This window comes from Nomia melanderi, chromosome 4 (genome assembly GCF_051020985.1).
Source record: "Nomia melanderi isolate GNS246 chromosome 4, iyNomMela1, whole genome shotgun sequence".
NCBI classification, from domain to species: domain Eukaryota; kingdom Metazoa; phylum Arthropoda; class Insecta; order Hymenoptera; family Halictidae; genus Nomia; species Nomia melanderi.
In genome coordinates this window covers 14,703,901-14,716,920 of record NC_135002.1, presented here as the reverse complement: position 1 = coordinate 14,716,920, position 13,020 = coordinate 14,703,901, and the positions used below count along the sequence as shown (strand labels likewise).

The 13,020-nt window shown below is 36.0% G+C and overlaps 3 protein-coding genes across 10 annotated transcripts; 2 read left to right on the top strand and 1 right to left on the bottom strand.

The window, feature by feature from the left end:
- Positions 1-314: 314 nt before the first annotated feature.
- On the bottom strand, positions 315-1,883 carry LOC116425504 (bolA-like protein 3). Its single transcript, XM_031973341.2, has 4 exons — positions 1,168-1,883; positions 800-926; positions 577-665; positions 315-502 (listed from the first exon to the last, which is right to left on the bottom strand). The coding sequence occupies exons 1-4, from the start codon at positions 1,207-1,209 to the stop codon at positions 437-439; spliced, it is 324 nt and encodes a 107-aa protein (XP_031829201.1). The 5' UTR covers positions 1,210-1,883; the 3' UTR covers positions 315-436.
- A 410-nt stretch (positions 1,884-2,293) lies between these two features.
- On the top strand, positions 2,294-5,746 carry LOC116425503 (uncharacterized). The gene has a single exon (XM_031973340.2). The coding sequence runs from the start codon at positions 3,350-3,352 to the stop codon at positions 3,857-3,859; it is 510 nt and encodes a 169-aa protein (XP_031829200.2). The 5' UTR covers positions 2,294-3,349; the 3' UTR covers positions 3,860-5,746.
- LOC116425501 (dipeptidase C) lies at positions 5,299-12,704 on the top strand. Of its 8 annotated transcripts, none has more exons than XM_031973333.2 (11): positions 5,301-5,445; positions 6,272-6,380; positions 6,548-6,937; positions 7,404-7,602; positions 7,674-7,910; positions 7,997-8,058; positions 8,137-8,181; positions 11,083-11,352; positions 11,424-11,868; positions 12,050-12,201; positions 12,360-12,704. In XM_031973333.2, exons 3-11 carry the CDS (start codon positions 6,918-6,920, stop codon positions 12,463-12,465), a joined length of 1,536 nt encoding a protein of 511 aa, XP_031829193.1. In that variant the 5' UTR covers positions 5,301-5,445; positions 6,272-6,380; positions 6,548-6,917; the 3' UTR covers positions 12,466-12,704. The 8 variants fall into 8 exon arrangements, with proteins under 8 accessions (XP_031829194.1, XP_031829196.1, XP_031829193.1 ...); XM_031973332.2 differs by lacking the exon at positions 5,301-5,445 and adding an exon at positions 5,475-5,598; XM_031973334.2 differs by lacking the exon at positions 6,272-6,380 and having other exon boundaries at positions 5,299-5,445.
- Positions 12,705-13,020: the final 316 nt, after the last annotated feature.

Genomic DNA, 13,020 nt, shown 5'->3' with positions numbered 1-13,020 from the left:
TTGTTTGTAAGGTTTCACCGTTTATTGATATAACAATTGTTGTAATGCGATAGCGATATATATATATATATATTTTATTAGTATTTTACTTATTAATAAGTACTTATAAAAGTATTATATAATTATAAATACTGATAAAATAAATATTTAATTACAAATGAATAGACTTAATACATCTTCTCCAACAAATATTTGAACTATAGATGATCATAATTGTTCAATTTTAATAATAACACCAAAATTAGAGATTATCAATTATGTAAAGCATAGCATAACAGAGTAAAATGTTAAAAGGGTCATACATTTCTATAATATATAATCATTATTTGTATTTAGCATTTAAGTTACACATATATGCAAAATTTACAAAACTTTGTACAATTTCAACACAAAACTATAAATGTAAGGAACAGCTCTCTAAAGAATTAAAAATTGTCTATGATTTGGGAATGCTGGTATATATCCTTATCCCATGCATATCTTTGATCTCCTCTTTAAGTACCTACAAAAGCATATATCATACAATATAAAAGTCAATGAAACATTAATTTTTTTTAATCAATAAACGTTATCTACTTCATTTATCATCCGATGCTGTTTAACGGTATTCAATCCTTCGAATTCAGGAGCAATAACACTTATTTCGAACATTGCGCCACATCCTCCTGCAAGAGTAAGTTGAGTATAAATAAAAGCAAATTTTTTACCATAAAATGTACTCGTCAACAAATAATATAGGCCATATAATGTTCATTAAGTCATAGTGTACTCATAGGATAAATCTAGATCATCTTTTCACCTGAAACATCGTTTACTTCTATAAGCTGAGCTTTAGGAAATTTATTCCTTAACAACTCTATCATTTTTTCTTCAGCTTGTTTACCAGCCAACGTTCCATTAGGGCCATTCCATACTCTCGACAGCAGCTGCAAAACTTTCTTTTTATTCATCTTACGCATTCTCAATGGGTCAATTAGATAATTTGTTTTGAATGCTGTAGATTTGCAGGGAACGTAATGTCGATGGGAATTTCATCGAACGTGGAAGTAAGAATGTTTCAATGGTTAACGTGATCATATTAATGAAGAAACCGGCGGATAATAGTTCCCCAATTATCAAGTAACTCACACGAGGTTAATTATACGTGTAAACGTGGTTTGTACCTACCGATATATTACGAAAATTTGACATAAACAAACGGCCGAACATAGTTATTATTGTAGATCGTGGTAATACAAGCTTCGTTTGTTTCAGTTTTTTAAATTTTCCGCGTGACAGATTATCAATAAACAGTTAAATAAAAAAGCGGATAACAATAGAAAGCCGCATCACATATATTACGTTCAAGTAGGTACGCTCCAATCAGCTGATTCGAGACAAATTTCACGGTAGCGCCATCTACTTACAAATAGGCCATCTTAAAAAAGAAACAAATTTAGAATGCAATAATAAAGTATAAAAAACACGCAAGCATTGTTTCCCTACTTAACTTATCAAAGATAGTAAAACAAATCGGCAAGTGACGCAATACAGTGTATATACATATGCTACAGTATTAATACCGACTGTGCATACTGATCATTACATAATTTCATTATGTTGTGCGGTATGCCAACACAAGAATAAATTTAACGCAACATTATATGTGTACCGTATTAAGTAATTCATAACAGTGAGAATGTCTCGGTAATGGGTAGATTTGATGGGTTTCATTCTACGGTAACATATGATCTTAGAATTTCGTAATTTCCGCAGAATCAGTATCGAACTAGATGCCGTCCGATTCGAGTAATGAATGATTCGTGAAGCGCAAGATAAATGTGCGTACGAACGCATACATCTTGAGCGGTAATCGAGATCGGACGCGTGTGCGCACGCACGATAAACTTGACATAGGATGACGTAGGTGAATACGAGCTTGAGCGTAACCTTGATCCGTACATTGCAGCTTCTCTTTCCCTTCACCCTGCAACCCTCCGTCGCGATCCTGTCGTTTCATCCAGGCTCGAGCCTAGAGAGTATGTCTTTTAAAAACGGGCCTGGCGTATGAGAAAATCGAAGTAGGACCATTCCTTAGATCTCCGCAGCTCGAAAATCGAACGATACGTCGCGATAACGTTTCCGCGGTATAAAAATCGTTTCATCTTGCAGGGCCCGGTATTAGAGTCACTGAGTCTAGGGAACAGGGTAGCGTGGAACAAGGAAGTGGCATAGGTACATATTATCGATTCGCTAGAGCTCACGAGTTAACGGTTTGTTTACACGGCGAGGGGGGAACTGCGCATGCGCCGCAGAACCAAAACAATAATAAGAGAGTAGAAGGTTCGTGACTGGCGGTCGAGCGGTCGCTCGCTTCTGGGTGTACGAACGCTTCTAAATCGCCTTCTAAATTGCGTGTGCACGCGTTAACCAATCCAGGGAACGTCGAACGAACCGAGCATCTTTCCCGAGTCATTTGATCGGTGTTCAGTGGTGACCGCGGACGATACTCGCACGTTCGTGCCCTTCCATTCTCAACGTACACGTTGTCCGTCCGTCCGGGAGTCAGCTTGCGTCAAAACGTGCATCGTTGTGCAACGTGCGTTCGAGCCCGAGTGCGACACGGCCGAGGCGATATTGGAGAGTAAACAAGGGAATGGAAATCGGAGAAAAGTGACACTAGAAGAGGTGTACAAGTTCCAAGCATAATCGCCGCACTCGCGAACCTCCTGTTATATATCTCGTTGTTGACGACAAAAAAATCAAGTGTCGCTCATTCAGTTCCTCGAAGCTCTACCCGGGAGTAAAAGTTGATGATTCGTTCAACGTCTGAGAGAAGTGTAGAGCCGACGATAGAGGGGGAGGAACGCATCGTGCGTATTTACCCAGTGAATCACGCTTCGTTCTATACGATTACGGGACGTGGCAAGTGGGTAGTTTAAGTCATCCATGTTTACATGAGCGTTCCCAAATATGTTCGTAAACATTGAGGTGTGCGGAGCGTTAGAGAGGGCCAGTGGCACGCCGGTTGATCGTCTTTAGTTACCTGTCGGTTTACATACGCGAGGAGACGAGCGTGTCTCGTTCCGTGGAAAAAAGGGAGACGCGAGAACGTGTGTCCCGTATGTGAGCGTAAACAGGAAAGAGAACGAGAGAGAGAGAGAGAGAGACAGAGAGAGAGAAAGAAAGAAAGAGAGAGAGAGAGAGAGAGTAAAAAAGAGAAAGAGAGGGTACCAACACACACGTTGACCGAGAAGCGCGGCTTTTATTGTGCCCGCTGTTTGTTCGTATCGTAGACGAGCAGAGGTGTAAACACCGTCCGTGCCATTGTCCTTTTGTTCTCGTAGCCGGCGAACGGGGAAAAGTCGACATGCCGAGCGCCGAGGAGACCACATACTTGATCGAGGTGATGCCAGACACCACGCAAGACTTGTTGTCCCGCGACGTGGATCTCCTCGTCTCACGGATCAAAGAGAACCTACGGTTGTCCAGCTTAAAGGCCAAGTCGAGCATCAGCCACAAAAATCGGGCCTCGCCTTACCAAGTGCCCTCCAGGTCCTGGGCAGACCCCACTAGCTGCGAGGTGTGCGGGTCTAGGAGTTCCGGGCCGCACGATCATCGTCATCACATAGGTCATCATCTGAAAAGACCGAGCAACAGGGAGGATGATCCCTACGAGCTTCTACAGGAATTGCTCAGGGAAGGTGGTCTGATCAAAGAGGCTGTGAAGAGACTGCAAGCGAACCTCGGTGAACTGGAGAACTCGGAGGAGGAGGAGGAGGACGACGACGAACATTCGACTGTGTACAGGAGAAAACCGTACTTCTACGATTCCGAGGACGAACAGTTGCCACCGGTGTACCAGCCGCTCGAGCTGTGAAACTAAATCCGACCTGGTCGGTTTCGTTCCACCTCGGCCCGTGTGTTAATACACACACGCGCGTGTGAGATTTAAAAAAGAATCAGGGTCAAAACTTTCGTTATTCCTCGGCTTTTTCCTTCAGTGTGCATGCGCGCGCGCGCGCGAAATGAACAAAATAGTGTTGTTTCGGTTAGGCAGTGGCACGCGCGGGTTGGCCGACACCAAAACGCGCCACCGAAAGAAAGTATAACGAGGTAAACATAATTAACCGAGAACTCGCCTTACATGGCCGTGTTTGTAAATATGGTATGTGTTGTTGTTCGAAGTAGTCTCGCGTTCAACTTCGTGCGGCTTCGGCTATGCTCGCCGCCGTATCGACGGCTCACGAGGCTTACGTGGAAGACTTATGGCCGCCTCGATTCGAACGCGCGGACTCGATTTATGTCGCAACGTTCGTCGTTCCACAATTGCGGGTTCGTCTCTCTTTTGAACAGAAACGAGTTCCTGTGTGCCTCTCGCTTTTAAACTAACCAGGGGGGAAAGGAAGGGGGAGGGGCATTCTTACGGATGGTTCATCCTGTGGTCGGCCATTTTGCGATCATCTTTTTTCTTCTCTTTTCTAACTTGTTCCAACGATTCCAAAATATGTTCGTGGTTGTGCAATCGGCCTAAGGGCATACAGTGATGCAAACTACACACGGTAAACGGTTTAAAGGGAGGAGAAAAGAGGGTTGTCAACCTCCGAATTCTGACGTAAGATGCAAGTAGTTCCAGATTTCTATAAAGATCTATCTGTTACCTCCTTCGTATGATTATAGTTTTTATATTAGCGCTGAGTTCAGCTATAAATACGTGTTTGAACGAGAAACGATGATCCTATAAGGTATTAGCGACGTTTTCGCCCGGGTCGCTCGGGGGATTCTTACGGTCCAGTTACTATTAGAGAAGAATGATAAGTCGCGTGAAAATCTATCAACGAATGAGACGGCTCTCGTGTATTGGAACACCGCGATTCGAAGGACAGTGATCTCATTTTATTTGTTTTTAACACGGCCAACACGACAAGTAGAGCGGTTCGTCGCGATGGAGGTGAATAGCGATACGCGTGGCTCGAAACAAAATTTGATTACGTTCCGAGGCACGATACACCGAGTATGAATCATCTTTTGTGACTTTCCAAGTATTGGATAGGCTTTGGCTGGCGGAATTACAAAATAAAAAAAAATAAAGAGTACACGATTCCCGTTCGCTCTGTATATTTAGATACATAGTTTATTTATATCGCTGTCGATTGTTAGAGATCATTGCAAATGCTGTATGCGCGTGTATATTCATTGTACAGAATGTGTGTACATATGTATGTGTGCGCGCGCGCGCGTGTGTGTGTGTGTGCCGATTTAGTGGTATAATAGTCTGATTCATTTACGATAATCGGGCTCGGCATATTAATCGATTCACGGTGACATTGTTAGCCAGCCGAGAAATCGTGAGAGGACACACGAGTGTTGGGTGTCGTGTCCGCTAGGAGTTGTATAAATACATTATCCAGTTTCGCGAGATAAACCGACAATTAATGCATCGTGTATCTCTCGCGTATATGTCAGGTTAAATCATTATTTCGTTCCGGTGTGAACGTGTGATTGTATATGTGTATGAATGGGGGGAAATTTGCATTTTTCTTTGATGCTGTGTAACTGCGCTTGCGCATGTATTTACAAAGGAACAGTGTGAGAAAAGGGGAGGGAGAGAGAACAAGTGTACGTGAGAGAGTTAGAGAGAGAAAGATTTGTCTTTAAATTTACCGTTATAGTGTAAATTACGAAAGCTATACCTCGTTGTGATAGTTGGATTTCTGGTTCAACGACTCTTAATTATGAATAAAGAAGTTACAAATTTTACTTTAAACCGCTTTGTACTATTCTAATTTCTAACCATCATCGAACATTCCCGTTTCTTTTGTGTTTTTCATGTGAACTTCAATATTGACATACTCGTAAAAAACATTTTGTAGCGTAGAGCGAAAACATTACGTTACTTTTGCTAATTGTTTACAATTTACAAGAGAAACGTAAAGTGTATATCGACGAATAAAACAGATATTCTTTTTACATGTACCATATCTTTGTGTGGTATGGATTCATTAGTTATATCACTAAACATGGGAATCTAGAATCGTCTTGATTTGATAAAATTAAAGAGAATTAATCGTGATAGATAAATGTCGTTGTTTTGAATGATGAACGTGATATGATTACTTCGTTACGTCATTGCTTGGAAATACACGATAACGACAATATCTGTGCATGCGTAAACGGGCTATACGTTTATATATATATAGCTCTACTTAAAATTATTTTAGTTGTACTATTTTTGTTGCACGGAATGACGTCTGTATATTATCAATTACATTCACTCTACTTTATGTTATAGATTTCGCAAATAAATAGCATTCCCTTGACGAAACTCTGAAACAGCTACATACGTAGTAGAGATCACGCTAAACTAAAATAATATGCGAATGATGCAATGTTTACTTGAGGTGAAAGACATATTGTAGAATATATTTAGACTGCTAGATATCATGTTGTAGATTGAATAATCAAATTCCGAGGTTAAATAAGAAAAAAGTTGTTGAGTCATTAATTCACTATCATTGAGAAAATGTAAGTAATAAAGATAACATAGTTTTTAACTCTATCTTTTTAGTGGTGGGAATTTAGACATTTGCTAGTTCGGAATAACGTTATATAATGTTCAACAATCCATGAGAAATAAAAATGAATGCTATTAAACCTTATTTTCTACCGAAAAAAATTAAGAAACGTCATGAGTTAGTTCGAATTTTTCACGTGATGCGTCAAACTGAGCAACATCACAGATAAGATATAACATAATTGAAAGTGAACCAAGCATACGTGTAACGGAACCGATCAGAATAATACAAGACGAATTTTAATATTTCGATATTGAACAAACAGTTCTTTGCGTATTAAAAACATTGCCCAGTTTAATTATTAAAGAATTTTAAAGAACGATTTGACAAGTACAAATAAATTGTCGAACAATTCAAAATAACATGGCGGACAATGCCCATATGTATGTATTAACAATTTATTTATCTTTTGCAAATGTTTATAATAAAAATCAGTTATTTTTAGTTCTAAATATGAGTATTATAAGCATGTAGAAAATGATTTATCGTCTACTGCGTGTTTGGCAGTACATATTTTGGTTGATGTATTCTGTTTTGACCATTTTATGTTTATTACTTTTTACTTTTGTATTCTTTTGTTTGTTAGTGATTTGAATAATTACAGTATTTATTTATAACACTACAATTACTATTAACTGATATGTTATACAATTACTTCCATATAATTTCAAAAAGATAATTATGATAATAATACACTGCTTACTATATTACTTTTCTCATGTTTAGTGAATTTAATAAATTTTTAATTGTCTGAATTTTAACAAAGGTTTAAAATTTATTTATGGACTATCAATTTCTACAATAACAATGTTTTATGTATTTAATGACTTTTTAAATTAAATGTTTCAGAAATAAATTAGAATCCTACTTTGGAAGGGGTGATCATACATTCAAAGTGCCTATGTCTTTGTTTCAAAATAATCGTAAACGTTTAATTGAACGTATTAAATCTAGAACAGAAACTCCAATTGCGGATTGCTTTATTGTCCTTCAAGGTGGAAATGAAATTTCATTTAATGATACAGATATAAATTGGCCATTTAGACAGGTAAGTTTATTTCCTGCTTTTATGATATATTACTGGGAGACAAAAGTGTTTTAAGATAATATTTTCAATAGGAATCATTTTTTCAATGGTCTTTTGGTATAGAAGAACCAGGGTGTTTTGGTGCTATTAGTCTAACAGGAATTTCAATTTTGTTTGTCCCACGTTTACCAGCAGAATATGCAATTTGGGAGGGGAAGTTGTATACTTTGGAGGATTTTAAACAGCGGTATGCTGTAGATGAAGTTTATTATACCGATGAAATAGCTGAAACATTAAAGAAAAAGGCAGCAACTCTTCTTCTTACTTTAGTAAGTTACTCTTGTATTTAGGAATAATTTTTACATTCTTTGAAGACAAATAATTTTACTTTATTGTACTTTTGATAATTTTATAGCATGGTCGCAACAGTGATAGTGGTTTGGAAACTCAAGAATTAACTTTTGATGGTATTGAACAGTAAGTCATAGTTGTATCTTTTATGTTTAAATATATGGATATTTTATGAAACTTCTGTTTATTTGTATTAATTTTCAGGTTCAATGTAGATAAAAAACGTTTATATCCAGAAATATGTGAGTGGTATGTATTATAGTAGAATGTACATAAAAAAACTAACACCCATTAATTTAATTTAAATCATGTAAATGATAAAAAATGAGTTTCCTTGAATCAGGAAAGAAGTAATAGAATTAAAGCTATCTATTAGCAGTATTTAAGTAATTGCGAACGTACGGATGTTGTTATTCTTGAATTTACTATTTTAAATGATATTGATAACATTTTATGAAGTAAGTTAGAAAGTTTGAAGAATAGATTAGCTGTTGATAAGGTTATTGTATCGATATCGATATCGATATCGCACGTTATAATCACTTTCAATTGCATCATACTTCCTTCTGTATATTTGACATAAACCTTTTATACGAGGTTTTTTAATAATTATTTAATAAGGGCAGAATTCAGTTGTTAAATTGAAAGTATTTTCAAAGGCAATTTCAAGATCATATGTATATTACATTTTGTAATCCAAATAAGAAAATTCCACTGGCATTCCATAAAAGTTACTGTACGTTGTTTTATAATTTTCTGTGTTTAATTACTGTTATTAGAAAAGGTAGAATAGATAAAGCAATGTCGAAGAATATATTAGTAGATTTAAAATTTTATTGGATGCTTGTATGCTCTATGCAGATGATTGTAGCTGGTCATATACGGGCAAAGTTTTTAATGCGTATGCATGTGCATTCATCCTTGATTTCTAAACTGAGCAAACGATGGTACGAATCGAATTCTGGAAAATGTATTGGGCAACGAGTTTTAACGCAGACTAGCATTTTTGTTCAAGAAGGAGCAGAGATTCAAGAAGTGCCTTTAATTGTCAGAAAAATGAACAATGTGGAAGCATTATATAATGATAAAGATAAACAAAGTGTCCAGTCTATTGATACCAACCACAGGCTTTATAATACAATTAAGAAAAATGACCAGCTTAAGTTTCATAATAAAGGTATGTCAAATTTTCAAAATAACGTCAAAGGAAAGAATAGATTATTGAATCGGAGAATAGATATTGAAATAGACGAAGGAACTGCAATATTATTTTGCTCTGATCCTGAATGTCTTAAAGATACAGATATACAAGAGGCGTTGCAAGAATTGGAATTGTTTAATACAGCTGATGGTGTATATTCTCTAGTAGAAAACAAAGTAACGCACGAAATTAATTGCAGAATAGCTTTGGAAGGATTGAAAAAACTAATAGAATTAGAAAATACTTGGTCTAAGCAGAGGACACAAAGAAATAAACAATTTGAAATAGATAACACCACAAGAAACGTTATGATGAAACAATTGCTTAAATTAATTATTAATAGTCATAATAGTGAAATGATACTTCAAGCATTAATTATATTCAAGAAAGATAAAGTCAGTCCCCCTAAAAATATATACAGAGATTGGTTATGCGATGAAGCTTTAAGCCGTGCTACAGATGGAGAGTTTACACCTATACAATTAGTAAATGTGATAAAGATTTTGTCAACATACAAAGATTCTGTATATCGTAAATGCATAGATACATTATGGGTTGGTATTTTACTCAGAGAACAAGAGATTAATTCATATACGTTAGTTGCGTTATTTAAAATGCTGAAACACTTTAATCAAAGTAAAAACATGGTGAAACTCATTTTGGAAAGGAAACTATCCGATTATTGGCTAAAATTAACTGGCACCCAAATCGCGGAAATATTGGACTGTTTTCACAATAATATTTCTGCAAAAAAATGTTTAATAAATGCCAGTAAGTGGGCAAGCATAAGCATGAATACATCCTCGGAGAAGGATTTAATCAATTTTTTACACAGTTTAATTGCAAAAGAATATATAGATGATAGAATTGAAAGTACCTTACAGGAATATTTGAAATCTAAAGCATTGCAGATTGAAGATTCAAACTTAATAGCAGCCATTATGAACTACTGTAAAAGTTTGAAAGTTAGAAATAAAAGTATTTTGTCGGAATGCGGAGAATATTTCATAAAACATGGCATGAGTGTACCAGCATCTTTGCTGCCATTTATTCTTATACCATTTGGAGTATTACATGTGCAACCACCAAATCCTGTTCAATTTTGGGAGACGTTTGACACAGTATTATCGGTGAAGTTTCATGATTTAAAGCTGGATGATGCCCTAGATATTCTTCTTTCTTGTATCTATTTAGAAAAGTGTCCTGTAAAATTCTTAGACAAAATATTTATCTCACAGTTGCTCCATAAGTTTCATTTAAGGAGTCATTCCATTTTCTTTGACCGTATAAAAAGCAAACTGCAACTGTTAGATACCAGCATGTCTTTGGAGTGCATGGGTTATCAGCATTTACATGTTCCAATGGGAAGAACAGAAAAGCCACTATTCCTAGATGCTCGAATTAGAAGAACAGTTAATATGATTTTTCAGCCATTAGCATCTCTAGTTGGGGGTGAACACAGATTGAGTAAGAATGTGATCCTGAATCGACTGCCAATCATAAACTTCTACATACTTGATATTTTAATACATCCGTTTATGGAGTCAACCCCTGTCCTTCATTTAAATGGACAAGAAAAAAACATAAATACTGCAGTTTTGGTTTATTTGCCGGAATATTATTGTAGAAATGCGCATCATTTAATAGGGCCTCAAATAATGAGAAAAAGACATATCAGGAAATTAGGATTTCGAGTAATGGCAGTGGATTATGTAATATTACAAGAACTTTGGAGTCAATCTGATAAATTATCATCTTACTTGTTAAAAAGTTTAGATTCCGTGGAAGAGGCATTGTAACATTTACATATATATTTTCATACTAATGTGTATGTACAGCAGAAATTGTCATTAACCATATAGTTCATGTTATAGATTATATGAAATAAAATCTTATAAATGATAGTAAAATAATTTTTTTGATAAAAATGGTAATATCTTAATTTGTAGCAGAGTCATAAAGTCCCCACTGGAAATAGAGGTGTTGAAGTACGTGGTTAAGATAAGCTCTGATGCTCACAAATGTGTTATGCGCACGGTAAAACCAGGACTGGCAGAATTTCAAGCAGAAGCAGCTTTCATGCATTATGTGTATTCTGTAGGAGGTTGCAGACATGTGTCCTATACTTGCATTTGTGGCTCTGGACATAATGCATCGATATTACATTATGGACACGCGGGTGCTCCCAATAATAGAGTTATAAAAGATGGAGACATGTGGTCAGTTTCTATAAAACTTGGATAAGTCATATTAATAAATATCATACTAATATTTTATGATTTTATACCAGTCTGTTTGATATGGGTGGAAACTACTGTGGATATGCAGCCGACATTACGTGTAGTTTTCCAGCGAATGGGAAATTTACTGAAGATCAAAAAATGGTGTACAATGCGGTGCTTGCAGCTCGTGATGCGGTAATGAACGCTGCGAAACCTAACGTAGCATGGACAGATATGCATCTATTGGCGAATAAAACTATGTTGACTTCATTGAAAGAAGGAGGATTACTGAAAGGCAATGTCGATGATATGATAAAGGCAGGATTGAACGAAATTTTTCAACCACATGGTCTTGGTCATTTAATGGGATTGGACGTTCATGACGTTGGTGGATATCTTCCAGGGTATCCTGAACGTTCAACTGCTCCAGGTTTAAGAAAGTTGAGAACCAGTCGAATTTTAGAAGTCGGCATGGTTTTAACGATAGAGCCAGGTTGCTACTTTATCGACTGCGTAAGTGCAAAAGTTTGCTTGAGATATGTTAATTTACATATTATAGAAACTACTTTATGTATAAATATTTGCAATCTAATAATTATTGATAGGTAAACAGATAGTTAATATTATGATTAAATAATAATAAGATTTAGATCTTATACAACTGATCAAAAGAAATTAATTGTAACGATGATAGTTGTTAGATGCAGCATTGAACAATCCGGATCAATCGAAGTTCATCGTTGTTGACGAATTGACGAGATTTCGTGGCTGGGGTGGTATTAGAATTGAAGATGATGTTCTTGTAACGGAAACTGGAGTACAAAATTTAACAGACGTGCCACGCACGTAAGTTTAAAATATTTTTAGACATTCGTATCAGAAAATTTATTCAGCTCGACGAAATATGGAAAAAATGGTTTTCCACAGTAACAAAGTTTTTAAAATATTTTATTTAAAACACTTTATTATTGTTCGAATTTGAAAAATATGTAATTTAATTGCAGAGTCGACGAAATAGAAAGCTGGATGGCTGGCGGAAAAAAAAAATTTGAATTGGACGCCTGCGAGAACCCGAAAAAACTCAGTAATGGCAGGATTGGTACGTCTTAATGTATGCCAGTGTTTGACTAAGAACTCGGAGCAAAGACCGATTATTTACATATTCTGTTTTTGTGATATAAGAACAGTTGCCGTACACGAGACATAATGTTACAAATTATTTTTACGTGCATTTCTTATAACGTATAAAATGCAATATTACCGTTTTGTACAGGCACGATACAAATTTTTCCAGAGATTGTATACTACTGAAGAAGAAAGTAAAAAGAAAATATTTTTCTTTAAACTGATGTGTTGTACCAATATTTATACAATTCTCGATAAAAATCCTTGCGTTTTCTCCGCTAACCAAAATACAATTCGTGAATAATGGATAAAAGGGAATTTTCCACCATTCTACGATGGTTTTCTTGTTATTAAAGCGCACAGATTTCCACTGTAAATCACGACTTACACACTGCGAATATATAGATGGATATAGGTTTCTGCAAATTTTATAGAAATCGAAATGAATAAAAAATTCGCCTATTATTGTATTATTATATTATCAAGCGTTCTATTAAAGTTTAAACGGAATAAAATTTTCGCTAATCCGTTCGTTACATC